Source organism: Pseudonaja textilis, chromosome 2 (assembly GCF_049901715.1).
Source record: "Pseudonaja textilis isolate UNSWEBS1 chromosome 2, rPseTex1.2, whole genome shotgun sequence".
Classification (NCBI taxonomy): Eukaryota; Metazoa; Chordata; class Lepidosauria; order Squamata; family Elapidae; genus Pseudonaja; species Pseudonaja textilis.
This window is the reverse complement of record NC_141991.1, coordinates 74,398,662-74,415,869: the sequence shown is the minus strand read 5'-3', so window position 1 is coordinate 74,415,869 and position 17,208 is coordinate 74,398,662. Positions and strand designations below refer to the sequence as shown.

At 38.6% G+C, this 17,208-nt stretch overlaps 1 protein-coding gene across 2 annotated transcripts in view; it reads right to left on the bottom strand.

Annotated features, from left to right (window-relative positions):
- ADAMTS2 (ADAM metallopeptidase with thrombospondin type 1 motif 2) overlaps positions 1–17,208 on the bottom strand; it is a 301,090-nt gene that overhangs the window by 178,914 nt on the left and 104,968 nt on the right. For both annotated transcript variants that reach the window (XM_026696557.2, XM_087924326.1), the window contains exon 3: positions 9,263–9,416. In XM_026696557.2, the coding sequence (XP_026552342.1) occupies positions 9,263–9,416 (154 nt within the window). The remainder of the gene's footprint in view (positions 1–9,262; positions 9,417–17,208) is intronic.

The following is a 17,208-nucleotide window of genomic DNA, read 5'->3' as shown; positions in this document are numbered from 1 at the left end:
TTAATCTCACATTCGAATCTTTTGTCACCCATGTAGCCCAAATTTTCTCAGTTACAGATCATAAAAAATAAAATCAATCATTTATTTTGAATGTATTTATTCATTTGCTATTGTATGTACATATCAATTGCCACAAAAAGTGCTAATTTTAGATACTTGGCTTAAAGATAATGTCAGCTATGAAGCTGACCTGAACAAAGCCATTTTGAAGCTTCAGTGTTGCCACACTGGAACTGAGTTTGGTTTAGTTTACTTTATTGTCTTTGCACTTCGTACAACGAAATCAAATACATTATGACCATGAAAATAAACACAAACACACATCCTTCACACTCCACACATTGAACGGAAAGCCCCCAATACCTCACCAACAATGCACTATACAGCAGAATTCAAAAGAGCTACTGCCCTGGGATAGAAGCTGTTTTTATTATTCTGTACCCTCTGCCAAAAAAAGAGTTCCCAGGATGAGATGGATCTTTGAGAATGTTTTGAACTTTCTTAAGGCAGTGGAAGCTATAAAGCTCTTCCAAAGAGGGGAGAGAGCAACCAATGATCTTCTGGGCAATGACATTAACCCTCTGGAGTGCTTTCCTATCTGCCACTGTGCAATTGGCAAACCATACAGAGGTGCAGTATGTTAAAGTGCTCTCTATGGTGCAGCGGTAGAAGGTCACCAGCAGTTTCTCATTCAGTTGTTGTTTTCTGAGAAGCCTCAGGTAGTATAATCTCTGCTGGGCCCTTTTGACCAGGGCTGCAATATGGGCACCCCAGGTCAGATCCTCTTTTAAGGTAATACCCAGAAACTTAAAACTGGGCACTGCTCCACTCGTTCTCCATTGATAAGCAAGGGCTGGGTGTCTGATCTGTTCCTTCTATAGTCCACTATAAGCTCCCTGGTCTTATTGGTGTTGAGGACCAATTTATTGTCTCCACACCATGAAAGCAAAGTGAGGGATATGGCTTCAGTCAGGTCAGCTTCAGGGTTGACATTACCTTTAAACCAAGTATCTAAAATTAACACTTTTTTACAGAACTGTTCATCAAGCAGTTAGTATTCACATTATCTGAATGATTTATTGAGCCCTGATGGCGCAGTGGTTCGAAGTGGTTACTTCTACTGAGTGCCTGCAGTTCAATTCCCACCAGCTCAATGTTGAATAAGCCTTCCATCCTTCCAAGGTTAGTAAAATGAGGACCCAGATGCTTGGAGGCAATATGCTGACTCTGTAAACCGCCTAGGATGGGCTGTAAAGCACTGTGAAGCAGTATATAAGTCTAGATGCTATTGCTATTTACTCACTTAGAAAGTTCTACAATTGCCCCCTAAATTCATATTTGATTTTGTTGTATTATGTATTGACCTCCTCAATCCAATCAATGCTCAATCAAGCCATTCATATAATACCTTTTAACAGGATACAGGTGCAGACTGCATTGCCAATCTTAATCACACCTTCTAACAATCACAGTATTGGTCAGTATTGGCACATTTTAGCTAAAATGTGATAAGCGCAAATTAAGGGCAGTTTTGCTCTGTGCAGGATCATGCTAGTCTATGCAGACCAGATCACTGAGCAAATGACTACCAAGCCAAAATAGTGTGGTATGTATCTCACCAACTAGAAAGCATATGCATTGTATGACGCAAATTTATTACTTGCAGTGTGAAATAAGCCTTTCTTTTTAAAATAAAAAAAATAATACATGAATTAGAAATGCCACTCTTATCTCACTGCTGCCCATCCTTAGGAAGTTTTGGAATGGTTCTCATACCAGAACCTATGAGAAACATATTAAGTTTGTTTGGTGCATTTCGCTACCACAGCTACATACTAATGCAACTGTTGCTTTCATATAGTTTATTTTACTTCATTTTCCCACATATTATGATGTTTGGCATAAATATATTAGTGTTGCACTTGAACTATTAAGATTGATACTCGTTCGGAAAGCTTATATTCCCCAGCCTACTGACAAAGTACCATCATGAGATATATCCTGGAAATGTTAAAACCTTAAGCCTTTTACTGACATTAAACCAAAACCAGACTGTTTTGCCAAGATGCATTTCTTTTCTCTTTTAACTCATAAAACATTTTGATTCATGTTAAAATTATTTCCAGACTGACACAATCTTATGCTGTTATGTTTTCTTTAACTACATAGCGTTTCTTTCAAAGACAAAATGTCTGGAAGTCAACAATAGGAATTGTTTTGTTAATTTGCTTGTGTTTTCACTGAAGTTCTGTGGAAAACATAGAATACAGTTTTATGCATAGGATAATAAAAGAGTATGGGACAGTGAAGAACAGATAGACAAATCTTTGCAAGCACGTGTAGCATCTCCATTAGTTTTAGGTTACAATCTGTGGGCACAGTAACACAAATAAGAGAATCAGTTGAACCAGGCCAGAAACCAGGAGACTGGGAGTTCTAGGCTCGCCTTAAACATGAAAACCAGCTGGGTGATTTTGGGCCAGTTAGTCCCTCTCTTTCAGCCCAACTTACCTCACAGCTTTGCTGTGGAGAAAATAGGAGGAAAAAGAAGTATTAGATATAGTCAATGAGATGTGAGATGTTTATAAGAATAATAAAGGTGGGATTTAAAAAAGGTAAAGTATTTAATGTCTAAGTTTAAGGTTGTGGCCACCTGCTATTCCTTTATTTCTAATTAAATAGATAAGCAATACCATAAAAACCAGAAAGGTTGAAACTGAAAAAGTATTGCATTGCAAAGGTGACCAGGTTTCTATTTAATTATCTGGATTTGAAAAGATTAATAGAAAACTGAAGCTCAGAAGGGATTAGCTTTTATCCCTGATTTTTATATTATGTTGAAGACTGTAATTTCAAGGGGCTGTTCTGATATTGTAAATATAGTATTCCTTTTTTACTTTTCTTCTCCTAGAAGAAGTATCCCAGACTGGAATCAGTTAGACAAGGACACAAAATTCCAAGAGTTTATGATAAGTAATAATTAAAGAAAAGATAGAAAATCATAATGAAAGAATTCCGTTCACTATTACCTTATAGAAGCAAGCCCTAGTAATATTCAAACCTCCTATTCACTCTACAGGCTGCCCTGCCTGATCTTTTGGGTGGAAAAGGCAATTTTCACCAGTGCCTTTTTTGAACAATAGTCAAATGTACTATGTTCCTTTTTTTCTTGAAATGTGTCATAATTAATTCTTATGAGAATTATAAATATACAAAAATTAGTAGGCATCTGCATCCCAGAAACTTACTTCAGGAGACACTGTAAACTTCATCCTCCTGCACAAAATAGAGCTAGACAGATGTTTGGATTTCTTCCACACAAATCCTTTGCTGGTTCCCAGATATCTTAGGCAAGTCTTAACTAATGGCAATTACCATCCAACAATGCTAGCTGATACAAGAATATCAAAATGAATAACCCAGATAAGAACTGAACGAACAATAAAACAAACAGAGCATATAAACTTGATATTAGAAGACTACCACAACTCCCATGGCATACCAACTGCAGATAAGCATGTCACAAGCAGGAAGAAACTACATTTACTGCATTTTGTATTTGTTTTAAGTGTTTATTTGTTTACCAGAGAGCTCTGGTCTGATATAGACTTCTTATGTTTTTCATCAAGTGTACATAGTAAAACTATTCACTTTGATTTGTAACACCATTGGCTCAGAGGTGGTGTTCAGCAGGTTCTGGCCAGTTCTGGAGAATAGGTAGCAGAAATTCTGAGTAGTTCGGAGAACTGGCAAATACCACCTCTGACTGGAGAATTTACATTATCTTTCCCCTGCTACGCCCACCAAGCCATGCCCACAGAACCGGTAGTAAAAAAAATTGAATCCCCCACTGCATTGGCTTCAGACTACTTTGCCCAAAGGAAACAGGACTAAGATTTGGTCAACAGTACATTAATAAATGGGTTAGCATTTCAAATAACTCTTGAGAATAATTTGCATTACATATCCTGGATTTCAACTACTGTTTCTGAGACATTGGTGCCAAAGACTATATTGACTAACTCTGTCAATTCCAGTAGGAAATCTTACTATTTTGTAGAATTTCTGTTTGCTGTGTGCTGTTTCTCTTTCTGTTTATTTTAACAACTAAGATTTTTAAAAGTAATGCCATAAGGCATGAATTATGTTCAAACTCTTTTGTTTCGGAGAAAAATATGTGGCAGTTAAATATTTTCCTAACACTGAAATAATTTGCATCAACACATTATTAACCCAACAATCTGCATTAGAAGAATAACAAAAATGTGCTACATGGGAAACCTGATCATTTGGCTTTAGCACAAATTTAAACGATTAAAAACCTTCTTCAAGAAGTTTGCTTGAATGTGTAACAACCCAAAAGAACGGGTAGGGATCAGGGCTGCACATGCAACCTCACCTCTTTCATTCTCTGATCTCCAAGGGTTAATCAGAAAGTCTAAAGTAATCTACGCTTGCAACCCATGAAATCTGGAATCCTGTGGAAGCAGGGCCTTGTTTCATCCAAAGATGTGTGATTTATCATATAATCAGTTATCCTTTCGATCTCTCATCTAAAAACATAGTCAGACTTAATGAATGCCAGCGAGCATGCCCAATCTCTGCTCACTTTCAAACCCTCCTATATTCCAGCTTACTTGAGTAAGATGAGTATCTTTTCATCAGCAGCAACGTGCATTCATATGCATTCACTAGGGCTGCAGTGATGAGATGGAAAGCAATAGATAAATAGGGCCCCCAATTAATGCTATGTCTCTCTTCTATACCCACTACATTTCCAAGAGTAATAAACTTTGTAAAATGTATGATTGATATTGATCTGTGTAGTAGGGGTGAGTATTTCCTGCCATTGCTAAGCAGCATTTTAATCAACTAATCAAACTTGGCTCAAGGGGAAAGCAAGCTCTAGGTTTGGCAGCAATTAGCACAACATTTCCAACAAGAGGAGCACATCACTGGGCCCAGTCTGCTTAGGTGTTCCACCAGTCTGGACCCAGCAGGTGAACCTTCTCTGCCATGACACCTGTCCTGTTGAACATCATCTCCCTTGAGATGTGATTGGCTCCAAACCTATTGAACTTAAGAAAATCCTTAAAATTTTGAATGCACTCCCATGTTTTTGTTTATATTTTTAATGGTTTTGTTTTAATTATGTGCACTGCCCAAGCTACATTCTGTCAGCTCTTCAAGATAGTCCAGACAAGAAGCATCAACCATAAGTATTAACACCACCGTAATTGTAATCTAGTGGTTAAGGCACCAGGCTGGAAAGGAGGAGTCCGTGAGTTCAAATCAATCAAACAAACAAACAAGGTTACAGTTATAGAATCTTGCAAGTCTGAAAGCACCTCTCCCCTTCCTTACTTTCATTCTGCCAAAAGCAAGGGAAGATGCCTTCTGACATGCTTTCTTACCCCCAGCTCTCCTTTAGACTCAGATTTCATCCATCAGACCATTGTGTAGTATCCCATGTGTCTCCCAAAGTCATTTTCTTATACCATTACATGCATATTAGATGGGCAGCTATATACAGGTGAAACTCGAAAATTAGAATATTGTGCAAAAGTTAATTTATTTTAGTAATGCACCTTAAAAGGTGAAACTAATATATGAGCTAGACTCATTACATGCAAAGCAAGATAGTTCAAGCCATGATTTGTCATAATTGAGATGATTATAGCTTACAGCTCATGAAAACCCCAAATCCACAATCTCAGAAAATTAGAATATTACATGCAATCAATAAAACAAGGATCGTACATAGAACAATATCAGACCTCTGAAAAGTATAAGCATGCATATGTACTCAGTACTTGGTTTGGACCCTTTTGCAGCAATTACTGCCTCAGTGTGGCGTGGCATGGAAGCTATCAACCTGTGGCACTGCTGAGGTATTATGGAAGACCAGGATGCTTCAATAGCGGCCTGCAGCTCTTCTGCATTGTTCAGTCTCATGGCTCTCATCTTTCTCTTGGCAATGCCCCATAGATTCTCCATGGGGTTCAGGTCAGGCAAGTTTTCTGGCCAATCAAGCATAGTAATCCCACGGTCATTGAACCAGGTTTCGGTGTTTTTGGCAGTGTGGGCAGGTGCCAAGTCCTGCTAGAAAATGAAGTCAGCATCCCCATAAAGCTCATCTGCAGAAGGAAGTATGAAGTGCTCCAAAATCTCTTGGTAGATGGCTGCATTGACTCTGGACTTAATGAAGCACAGTGGACCAACACCAGCAGATGACATGCTCCCCAAATCAACACAGACTGTGGAAACTTCACACTGGACTTCAAGCATCTTGCAGTGTGTGCCTTTCCATTCTTCCTCCAGACTCTGGATCCTTGGTTTCCAAATGAGATGCAAAAGTTGCTCTCATCAGAAAAGAGGACTTTGGACCACTGAGCAACAGACCAGTTCTGTTTTTCTTTAGCCTAGGTAAGATGCTTCTGATGTTGTTTGTTGTTTAGGAGCAGCTTGACAAGAGGAATATGACATTTGAAGCCCATGTCCAGGATCTGTCTGTGTTTGGTGGCTCCTGATGCATTGACTCCAGCCTCAGTCCATTCCTTGTGGAAGTCCCCAACACTTTTCAATGGCCTTTTCCTGACAATCCTCTCCAGGTTGCGGTTATCCCTGCTGCTGGTGCACCTTTTTCTTCCACACTTTTCCCTTTCACATAACTTTCTCTTAATGTGCTTTGATACAGCACTTTGGGAACATCCAACTTCTTTTGCAATTACCTTTTGAGGCTTTCCCTCCTTATGAAAGGTGTCAATGATGCACAACTGTCAGGTCAGTAGTCTTTCCCATGATTGTGATTCCTACTGAACCAGACTGAGAGACTATTTAAAGGCTCAGGAACCCTTTGCAGGTGTTATGGCTTAATTAGCTGATTAGAGTGGGACACTTTGAACCTAGAATATTGAACCTTTTCACAATATTCTACTTTTCTGAGATTGTGGATTTGGGGTTTTCATGTAAGCCATAATCATCTGAATTATGACACATCATGGCTTGAACTATCTTGTTTGCATGTAATGAGTCTATCTCATATATTAGTTTCACCTTTTCAGTTGCATTACTGAAATAAATGAACTTTTGCACAATATTCTAATTTTTCGAATTTCACCTCTACATTTGATAAATAAATAACAAAGCAGCTAAATCAAATAATCACACTCAAAAAAGTATTTAGTAAACAAGTATATTTTTTAAAAAAACCAAAGGACTAATTACCTTGTAAAGCAACACTTATTCAATGCTTTGTTTCTTCCATTCACTCTCTCATGTTGTAAAGAACGTATAGTTAAATCATTAGGATCAGGAACAACTATTTTTCATATGTGAGCCTTGTCTGTTCTCAACAGATAGTAGCACTTAGCTCCTTGGCTGATTCAAGAAAACAAAACACTAGGCAGGGTTGGCCCCAGGGCTGTAGGCTACAGGGATACATAGTTTGACTTGAGAGGGAATGTACCTTTATTGTTCAATGTTTGTCTAGCACCTAGCTTGTTTAATTGCTTTAGCTAAAAAATATAATGACACTACCTCCACCCCGCCACCCCATTCAGAAGAAAACTAAATTGGTAGTCCAATCTTATTTTATGGGACAAAGCCCTTCACTATAAGTGAGGTTCTAGCTCCTGATGTGCAGGACAGTCGATGAGGCACAAATTTCTGCTAAAATGAAGAGGAAGATGGAAAGATCAAGATAAATGGTGTGGAAATCCCATGGCTTCCTCAGTATTTTCTATCTGCTATAAAGCCAAGCTTGACCCTTTGTAACTTATTCTTTGGCACTTTACTTAGCAAACCCAAGTCCCTCTAACATCATGTGATGTTACACTACATCATGTATTGTACAGTGGAGGAACAGCATAATAGATTCTCACCCATCTGCTTTGTAACAGTTCTTATGAATTTGCTACTGGAATATAGGAAACTATGATTAACATCAGACGTTCACCCATCAAGCCCAAGAAATCTTTCCCATCATGTTTCACTTTAAATTATTTATTGGAAGTTCCAAAACTGGGAGTGGTATCTTCGGCATGCCATGCATGAGCATGACTATTGGGCTATTGCCCCTTCTTATGTATGACAACACTTATTTTATTAAAAATCTCAGAGCACTATAAAAATGTACAACAGAGAATAAACCAACTCTTATAACACAACTTTTCCAAGTCTAACTCTAATCAACTCTTAACAGCAAGATAGGATTCTAGAATGTTCAAATCTAAGGAAAGACTGAACAGATAAAGGGTTTTTCCAAACACGCACACTTTTGCCCAGTCAAGAATAAATATAATATTATGAAGAAAGCAAACATCTACTTACAGTCCTAGATAATTACAAGGCTCTGGAAACAGTTCACCAGTACTGAAATTGGACAAAACCCTAAGGGCCGATTCAAGCATACTATGTGAGTCTTGATTTATCAGCACTTGATTATGCAACAGTTCAGAATCAATATCTAAAGGTTGGGAACAGCCTGAATAATTTCTCTGACCACATCAATCTGGGGTGCTCAAGCTAGGCTGATTGTTTCAGCCACACAAACTTTTGTAACAATTCTGTTCAAACATTCAATCTATGCATGGAACCTTGCAAGACCAGAGGGATCTGGAGATGGCTATGCTAATTCAGGTCAACTCTTGATCCTTATAAATTCAGTGTGCAGGTCTAAAAGCAAATGCTAGTTGCATTTTTTTGTGTGTGCTTAGATGCATAAACAGTGTCTTCCTTTCTTATTTCCATATTGAGAATGGAGGGAATGGATAATATACAAGGGGCCATTGGGGACACAAGAAGCCTTCCTATACACTTTTTGAAATTTTCCAAGGTCAGCTAAAGGCCTGACTAGTGCTATACATATCTATATTATTCACAGAGGTTCCTGGTTCTTTCACATCTAGCATTCTTTGTTAATTTATATACAATGGACCTGCATTTTAAAGACCTCCTTTCCTTAGTTCAAACTTGTCACAGTTGGCCTATGCTGCCTGTTTTATTGCTTGGACAATTAAAAAACAAGTATTTAGGACAACAATTGATGTCAGGAAGCTTAATTAACCTAAACCCACTTCTTTTAGGTCTTCTATTGCATTTAAGCAACAAATGTTGAAGCACAACAACTAGAAAGAAGGAATCTCATTCCTCAAGGATATAAAGCAGTAGTAGCTGAACAATTCTACCTATGGTGCTACTGAACACATGCTTATATCTGAAAGTGTTCAGGCATCACTTTTCAGGACCACCGTAACCTTACCTCTAGGCTGGGTGTCTGGGTGCTCTCTGAGAAATGTTCCCTTGACAGCTGTCCTGCGGTATACCACATGGGTCCTTCCTTCTTCCTCCTCCTGTTTCCCCTTCTTCAGAGGTTCAATGAAATACTCGTCCTTGTCCGTGCGAATCATGCCAGCCTGAAGGGACAGGGCAAAGATTGAACAGTTCAAATTACTGCCCATGCTGCAGACATTTTGAATAAATCTCTACAATATGCATAAGCACACTTTAGCCTCCTCCAGGGAGCAGTTAGGATGCAGAGAGTAAGCAAGATGAATTCCTGATTAAAGCAACATCAGTGTCTGTGCTTGACAAGGAAGGGCAATAGTAAAGCATTAGACTAAAGGGATTTCTCCTGGAATCTAATTAACCAGAGCCAGGATTATGCTATAGGAGGAGAGGGAGCCATGATCGGAACACCACTACAGTCAAAGAATGCATAACATCTTTTGCATTATGTTAGAGCGGTAAAGTGCATTAAAATGGCATCTACACAGCAGTATGACTCGCAGGCTTTGAAAAAGAAAAGTCTTGAAACAAATCCTGCACTGCTTGCCTTCAAACTGACTTGATCTACCAGTAAATAGCAACACTAACTTGGGTGGAGACATCTTGGCTGCAATCCAAGGAGGAGGAGGAGGAAGAGGAAGAAGAGGATTGGGCTGACAGCAGTTACAGGTGGGATGGATGAAATTTTATCTTCCATTTTCTATTTTATTTGTCAATGTGCCCACAGGGGTAAAAACAGAACAACAGAGACAGAGTACTTAAAGAAGCCACATTTTGTAATCCTGCTCCAGCACTCACTTCTGTATCAAAATTATAGTGGAGAATAGAATAGAATAGAATAGAATAGAATAGAATAGAATAGAATAGAATAGAATAGTTCTTTATTGGCCATACTGGGCACACAAAGAATTTGTTTCCAGTGCATAAGCTCTCAATATACATACCAACAACAAAGTAATAGATCACAAATCATCTGCTACAATCATAAATAATAAGATACAAGGAACAAAGTGATAGTCATAAGATGATAATAGGAATATGTAATAGTCCTACTACAAGGTTAGATATTAACACACTGATGGAAGACCTGAAGGGCCAGTTGGTGATTTTAAAAAGTCTACCAACAGGTGAAACTCAAAAAATTAGAATATCGTGCAAAAGTTCATTTATTTCAGTAATGCAACTTAAAAGGTGAACCTAATATATGAGATAGACTCATTACATGCAAAGCGAGATAGTTCAAGCCGTGATTTGTCATAATTGAGATAATTATGGCTTGCAGGTCATGAAAACCCCAAATCCACAATATCAGAAAACTAGAATATTGTGAAAAGGTTCAGTATTCTAGGCTCAAAGTGTCCCACTCTAATCAGCTAATTAAGCCATAACACCTGCAAAGGGTTCCTGAGCCTTTAAATGGTCTCTCAGTCTGGTTCAGTAGGAATCACAATCATGGGAAAGATTGCTGACCTGACAGTTGTGCAGCAAACCATCATTGACACCCTCCATAGGGAGGGAAAGCGTCAAAAGGTAATTGCAAAAGAAGTTGGATGTTCCCAAAGTGCTGTATCAAAGCACATTAAGAGAAAGTTATGTGAAAGGAAAAAGTGTGGAAGAAAAAGGTGCACCAGCAGCAGGGATAACCGCAACCTGGAGAGGATTGTCAGGAAAAGGCCATTCAAAAGTGTTGGGGACTTTCACAAGGAGTGGACTGAGGCTGGAGTCAATGCATTAAGAGCCACCACACACAGACGGATCCTGGACATGGGCTTCAAATGTCGTATTCCTCTTGTCAAGCTGCTCCTAAACAACAAACAACATCAGAAGCGTCTTACCTAGGCTAAATAAAAACAGAACTGCTCTGTTGCTCAGTGGTCCAAAGTCCTCTTTTCTGATGAGAGCAACTTTTGCATCTCATTTGGAAACCAAGGACCCAGAGTCTGGAGGAAGAATGGAAAGGCACACACTGCAAGATGCTTGAAGTCCAGTGTGAAGTTTCCACAGTCTGTGTCGATTTGGGGAGCCATGTGATCTGCTGGTGTTGGTCCACTGTGCTTCATTAAGTCCAGAGTCAATGCAGCCAGCTACCAACAGATTTTGGAGCACTTCATACTTCCTTCCGCAGATGAGCTTTATGGGGATGCTGACTTCATTTTCTAGCAGGACTTGGCACCTGCCCACACTGCCAAAAACACCAAAACTTGGTTCAATGACCGTAGGATTACTGTGCTTGATTGGCCAGAAAACTTGCCTGACCTGAACCCCATGGAGAATCTATGGGGCATTGCCAAGAGAAAGATGAGAGACATGAGACTGAACAATGCAGAAGAGCTTCAGGCCGCTATTGAAGCATCCTGGTCTTCCATAACACCTCAGCAGATAGGAGGCTGATAGCTTCCATGCCACGCCCCATTGAGGCAGTAATTGCTGCAAAAGGGGCCCAAACCAAGTACCGAGTACATATGCATGCTTATATTTTTCAGAGGTCCGATATTGTTCTATGTACAATCCTTGTTTTACCGTTTGCATGTAATATTCTAATTTTCTGAGATTGTGGATTTGAGGTTTTCATGAGCTGTAAGCCATAATCATCTCAATTATGACAAATCATGGCTTGAACTATCTTGCTTTGCATGTAATGAGTCTAGCTCATATATTAGTTTCACCTTTTAAGGTGCATTACTAAAATAAATGAACTTTTACACGATATTCTAATTTTCTGAGTTTCAGCTGTATATGCTCCATAAGAGTTTGAATGAGTACAAGTGCAAGGCTACGACCCTACCTTTCACTTGATTGAGATGCTGGATCCATGATTATTAAATAGATTAATATAAAGGCAGGCACTTCTGAACCATATTGGAACCAGCATGTCTGCATTCAAGACACTTAAGCTTTCCATATAACTTTGCCACACTTCACAGTCTCTGCTCCCCATGTGGACAAGTAGAAGTGAGTGAAGGAAGAAAGGTCAGCAACTAAATTTCTTTTCCTTTTCTTTTCAATTAGTGTGCACAGAAGGGGGAAATGGTTTCTGAAATGAAGCAGATGTGGCAGGAAGATTTAATTTCTTCCAACCTGCACCCACTGTGGTGCTACTCCCAGGTTTGGACCCTTCACCTCAATAATGAAAGAAAATCAAAGAGTCAACTACATTCTACATACAGAAAGAAACTTTAATTGGATTGGAAATTACTATTGGGTCAGGACCCAAGAGTTTATAAGAAAGGATTTTAGTTTAGTTCTGGTATTAGAAACCATACCAAGCTAAGCATGAACTTACAAATACTACTAAAAAAAACAGGAGTGTTGCATTTCAACATCACTAACTTGATCAAGTACCCCGAGATTTCATGTCATGGAAATTTAATTAATTTTATTCGATTGATTTGAGTTAAACATTGCCTGACTCTGAACCCACACTGGGCAGTGTACATTAGTAAGTAAGATCAAGGTAAAGGTTCCTCTCGCACATATGTGCTAGTCGTTTCCAGCTCTAGGGAGTGGTGCTCATCTCCGTTACAAAGCCAAAGAGCCAGCACTGTCCAAAGATGTCTCTGTGGTCATGTGGCCAGCATGTCTAAATGCCGAAGGTGCACGGAACGCTGTTCCCTTCCCACCAAAGTGGTCCCTATTTTTCTACTTGCATTTTTACATGCTTTCAAACTGCTAGGTTGGCAGAAGCTGGGGAAAATAACAGGAGCTCATTCTGTTACGCAGTGCTCAAACCACTGAACCATTCGAGCCACTGAACTGTCAACCTTTCTGATTGACAAGCTCAGCATCTTAGCCACTGAGCCACCATGTCCCTTCTATATTAGTAAGTAGATTGGTAAATTATAAAAGGATTAATTATAAAAGGAGTAAGAAGAAAGGAAAAAACAAGAACCAAAAGCAAATACAGCTAACTACACTTTCACCATCAAATAATCTGACCTAAGCCCAACCATCCTACCTCAGCCTGGGAAAACAGCTAAGACTTTAGGGCTTTTTGGAATGCCAGTAGGGTGGGAACCACTTGGATATGGGGTGAGACCTCATTCCAGAGGGCAAACACCATGACAGAGGAGGCATGCCTCTTCAGTCTGCTAAATCACACTGTTTAATTGAAGGGACCCAGAATGTGCCAATTCTGTTGCATTGAAATAGATGTTGGGAATGAAGAGACATCTTAATTGCACTGGTACAGAGAAAGAATGCTGAAGTGCCAGGATTCCAGAGATATTAGAGCTATTTGCCCATTTCACTCAGTGTATAATTTCTATCTTATAAGTCATTTTGGGTACCCAAAAAAAAGAGAGAAAAGAATTTGCATCTGATCTCTAGATGCCTCTAATTGTATGGCTATTCTATTTTCTTTGATTGTCTGGGGGGAATATTTCCTTCTGTCAATCACCCCCTTTTTGCTACAAAAAAAGTTGATATCAAGATAGCATTTATACTTTACTTTTGCCATGGTGCTGAGTGGCATAAAGGTAACTGCACTTTACAACTCTCTCATGTAACTTCTTATTCTAATTTAGATAGATTTCACATTAAACACAAGAAAACAGAAAACCGAACAAAACCAATCAGAATGATTTACAAGCGGTAAACTGAAAAAGGAGATTAATGTTTTCCCCCCAACACTTAGACAAGGTAATATCAATTTGGAATGTAATTTGGTGTCATACTTCCCTACCAGGAGGAAGGACAAATTTGCAAATCTGTGCATAAAATTCAAACACAGTCTGAGAATAATTTCAATATTCATATGAAAGCAAGCAAATCTCTTTAAATCCCAGCCAGGAGATAATTCAGAACATATCGTTCCTCATTCCTCAAATGGCTCCTCATTATCCTAAGTATTTCTTTTGGCACTTTATGATGTTTTCCCATATGTAAAGAGGCAGCTGATACAAAAGGAGATCATGAATCATTCATAGACACGCCCTTTTATATCATATGTTGTTGTGGGTGTTATGTTTATTTGTAGGAATTTAGGGGAGATCATATGGGCTTCTTCTAAAGAAAAGGAACAAAACCAAACTAGAAGGTCTATCTGTGTGAAGCTGGGTAATAGTGCCAAGGGCAAGAGAAAATAGGAAGATAGTTGGCAAGCTAACCAATTCAAAGCCTTGATTGCTAGCCTAGATGGATTAAATTAGATAATCTCAGCATACCGAGGCCAAGAGCAGAGTAGACAGAGATGTTTGGAATGAGAAGGCTGTAATGGGCGGGGTCAACAAGTACAGTTCTTGGCTCCAAACAGTTGAGATTTTCTACTAGCTTAATGTCTGTAAAGAGCTATGATCTGGGCATTGTTTATGTAGTACCAGAAAATTGCATTGATTTATTTTCTCATTTATTTAATGACCACTGCAATCAAAAATTAGGCTCTTTTTTAAGATGACTTGCTGTACATGCAATTTTGAAATCCATCAGGCAAATGTGCAGCAAAGGCTAGACAGTACCCTATTTTCAGTCCTGTTGCACAGAAATATTTTTGATGCAGAAAAATGCACCTTGTAGAACAATCAGACAATGACAAAATAATTAATTATAGAATTCCTTCTTTTGTTCTTCCATATTTATCACAGTATTATTAGTACAAGACATAATGTCCTTACTAAGTGCATAGATTAAATATTACTCCTGTTATAACATTAGAGCAGTTTCTGTGTGGTGATTTCTAGACAAATAAAATTGAATGATGCTCATTCTGCTTTCAGATCTAAAAAGTCAATGTTGGTAAAGGAATGAACACTTCCAGAATAACTCAACAAGACTGCAGTGAACACTGAAACTTGGATTATTAAAATTTCAGACAAGTTTGGAGCTAGAAAATCTACAAATATCAAAAAGGAATTTATTGATAGTTGTTTTGTCAACAACTGACAAACACAAATTGTTAGATCTGGGACGATGGTTCAGGAACGGAGGCAAGACTCAGATAACAACAACAGCTCTTTATTAGTGACTTCAGATCTGAGCAAAGAATCCCAGCTGCAGCAGCCCCTTATATAGGGCCAATGAAAGCGATTTGAGTTTGCCGCTCTTGGCAGGGCCAATCGCGGCAGCCCGTTTACTAGCCAATCGCATCAGTCTGTGGCGACCAATCACGATCTGCTATTCGCGGGCCAATCAGATTTGCAGGCTTTCGAGCCTGCTAGTCCAGAACACAAATTATCTACAATTGCAATATAACACAGCATCTAGTTTTCACTTGTTGCATATAATGTCTCTGTGTCTACTGGATAAATCTGAGCCAATTCAAAATAACATGTCTTCCTCTTAAAACATGAGGGATTTTCTACCTCACTAAAAATGTGGACCAGAACTTGTAACTACATACATGTGGTGTAAATATTCCCTTAAAAAACCAGTTATCAGTTCCATAGAAAAGCAAATCTGGATCTGGATAATTTTGACTTTAAGGTTTAAATCTTTTTTTCCTAACTGTGAATTGTTCAGTCGTACTGAACTGAACATTTTCATTTAAGGTCTTTGTCCCTTCTCTCTTTTTAATAATTTTATTGAACTTATCGAAGTTTAAAATGAAAATGAAAATAATGGGAAAAGGGGAAAGGGAAAGGTAGAGAGAAAGAAGTGTAGGGGGAAAGAGGGAAAAGAAAGAATAGCATTGACTTTTGAATTGCTTTGGTGCAATAGAATAAAATAGTAACATTACAGCTTCAACTATTTACTTTTACATATTGAACATGTACTAGCCATTTCTATAAAAACAAACTTATCTAAACATCAAAATCCCAAATCAAAGTTTCCTTTCTCACCCCACACTTCAAACAAAGCAGTTTCTAAATAGAAACGAAGCTGGGTGTGTTCTTTTCTTTGATTACATCAGTTAATTTAGCCATCTCTGCTAGTTCTGTCAGTATTTCCAGCCACTCATCCATTGTGGGAATTAGAGTATCTTTCCATTTTTGTATATAAAGCACTCTTACTATTGTCAACATACATAACCACAAGATTCCAGGGTTTTTCACCAAGATCTTTGTCCATTAAGCTTAAACAAAGTCTCTGACAGGCGCAAGAAATCAGAACCAAGGCTTTTCAAACAAGTATTTGTTTATTGCATGCTAGCTCTCTATAATCATCAAGGGAAATTGGTCGTAGATAAAAACCAACAAAATTCAAGGAGGGCTTAGATCTCTTGTGGGCACAAAAGGATTCCAAACTGATGACACACTTAACTCCTCCCTTGGACTCAGTCTGGTAATTTCCTATAGTCTCTGGTTTAAATTTTATATTTAAAATTTAAATTTATATTCTTAATTTACTTTAAGAATCTTCTGTATTAAAATATGACTTATCCCAGTATTTCTTTGCTTTACTGCAAGTCCATCAGAGATGGTAAGAAGTTCCTTCTTTGCAGTTACATGTTCAGCATCCATTTGAGATCTCTTTGTAGATCTTCGACAATTTATTGGGTATTAAATACCAACAGTACTGATTCTAGGCATCATTCATTTTGGGCCCTTTTGGGATTTATCTTAATGTTTATCACCTTTATGATAAATTAGTTAATTTACTATCTGTGTCAGCCTTCAAGATTTTCTCCCTTTGCTTTGCATCTTTCAGCTGTCATAAGTAACGGGGGAGGAGGGGGGACATGGTTATGGGAAACGAGCTGGAGGTGTTACAAAACAGAACTGTATAAGCTGGGGCGGTGGGGGTTGATTCTTGCTTAGGCTTCTATCCTATGCTATGGGCAGCTGCAACTCTTTATCAAAATATGCCAAGGTCAACAGACAGAGGCCTCATCACCACCTGGAGATGCCCACATGATGATATACACTACTTTTAATTGGATGAGCCAATTGAACTATTGGGGGTGGGAATGTTGCCATCACTTTGTATAGGTGATTTACGCGCCCATTTTCTCAGATTCAGAATTCTTTTGTTGCTACCACTTGATTT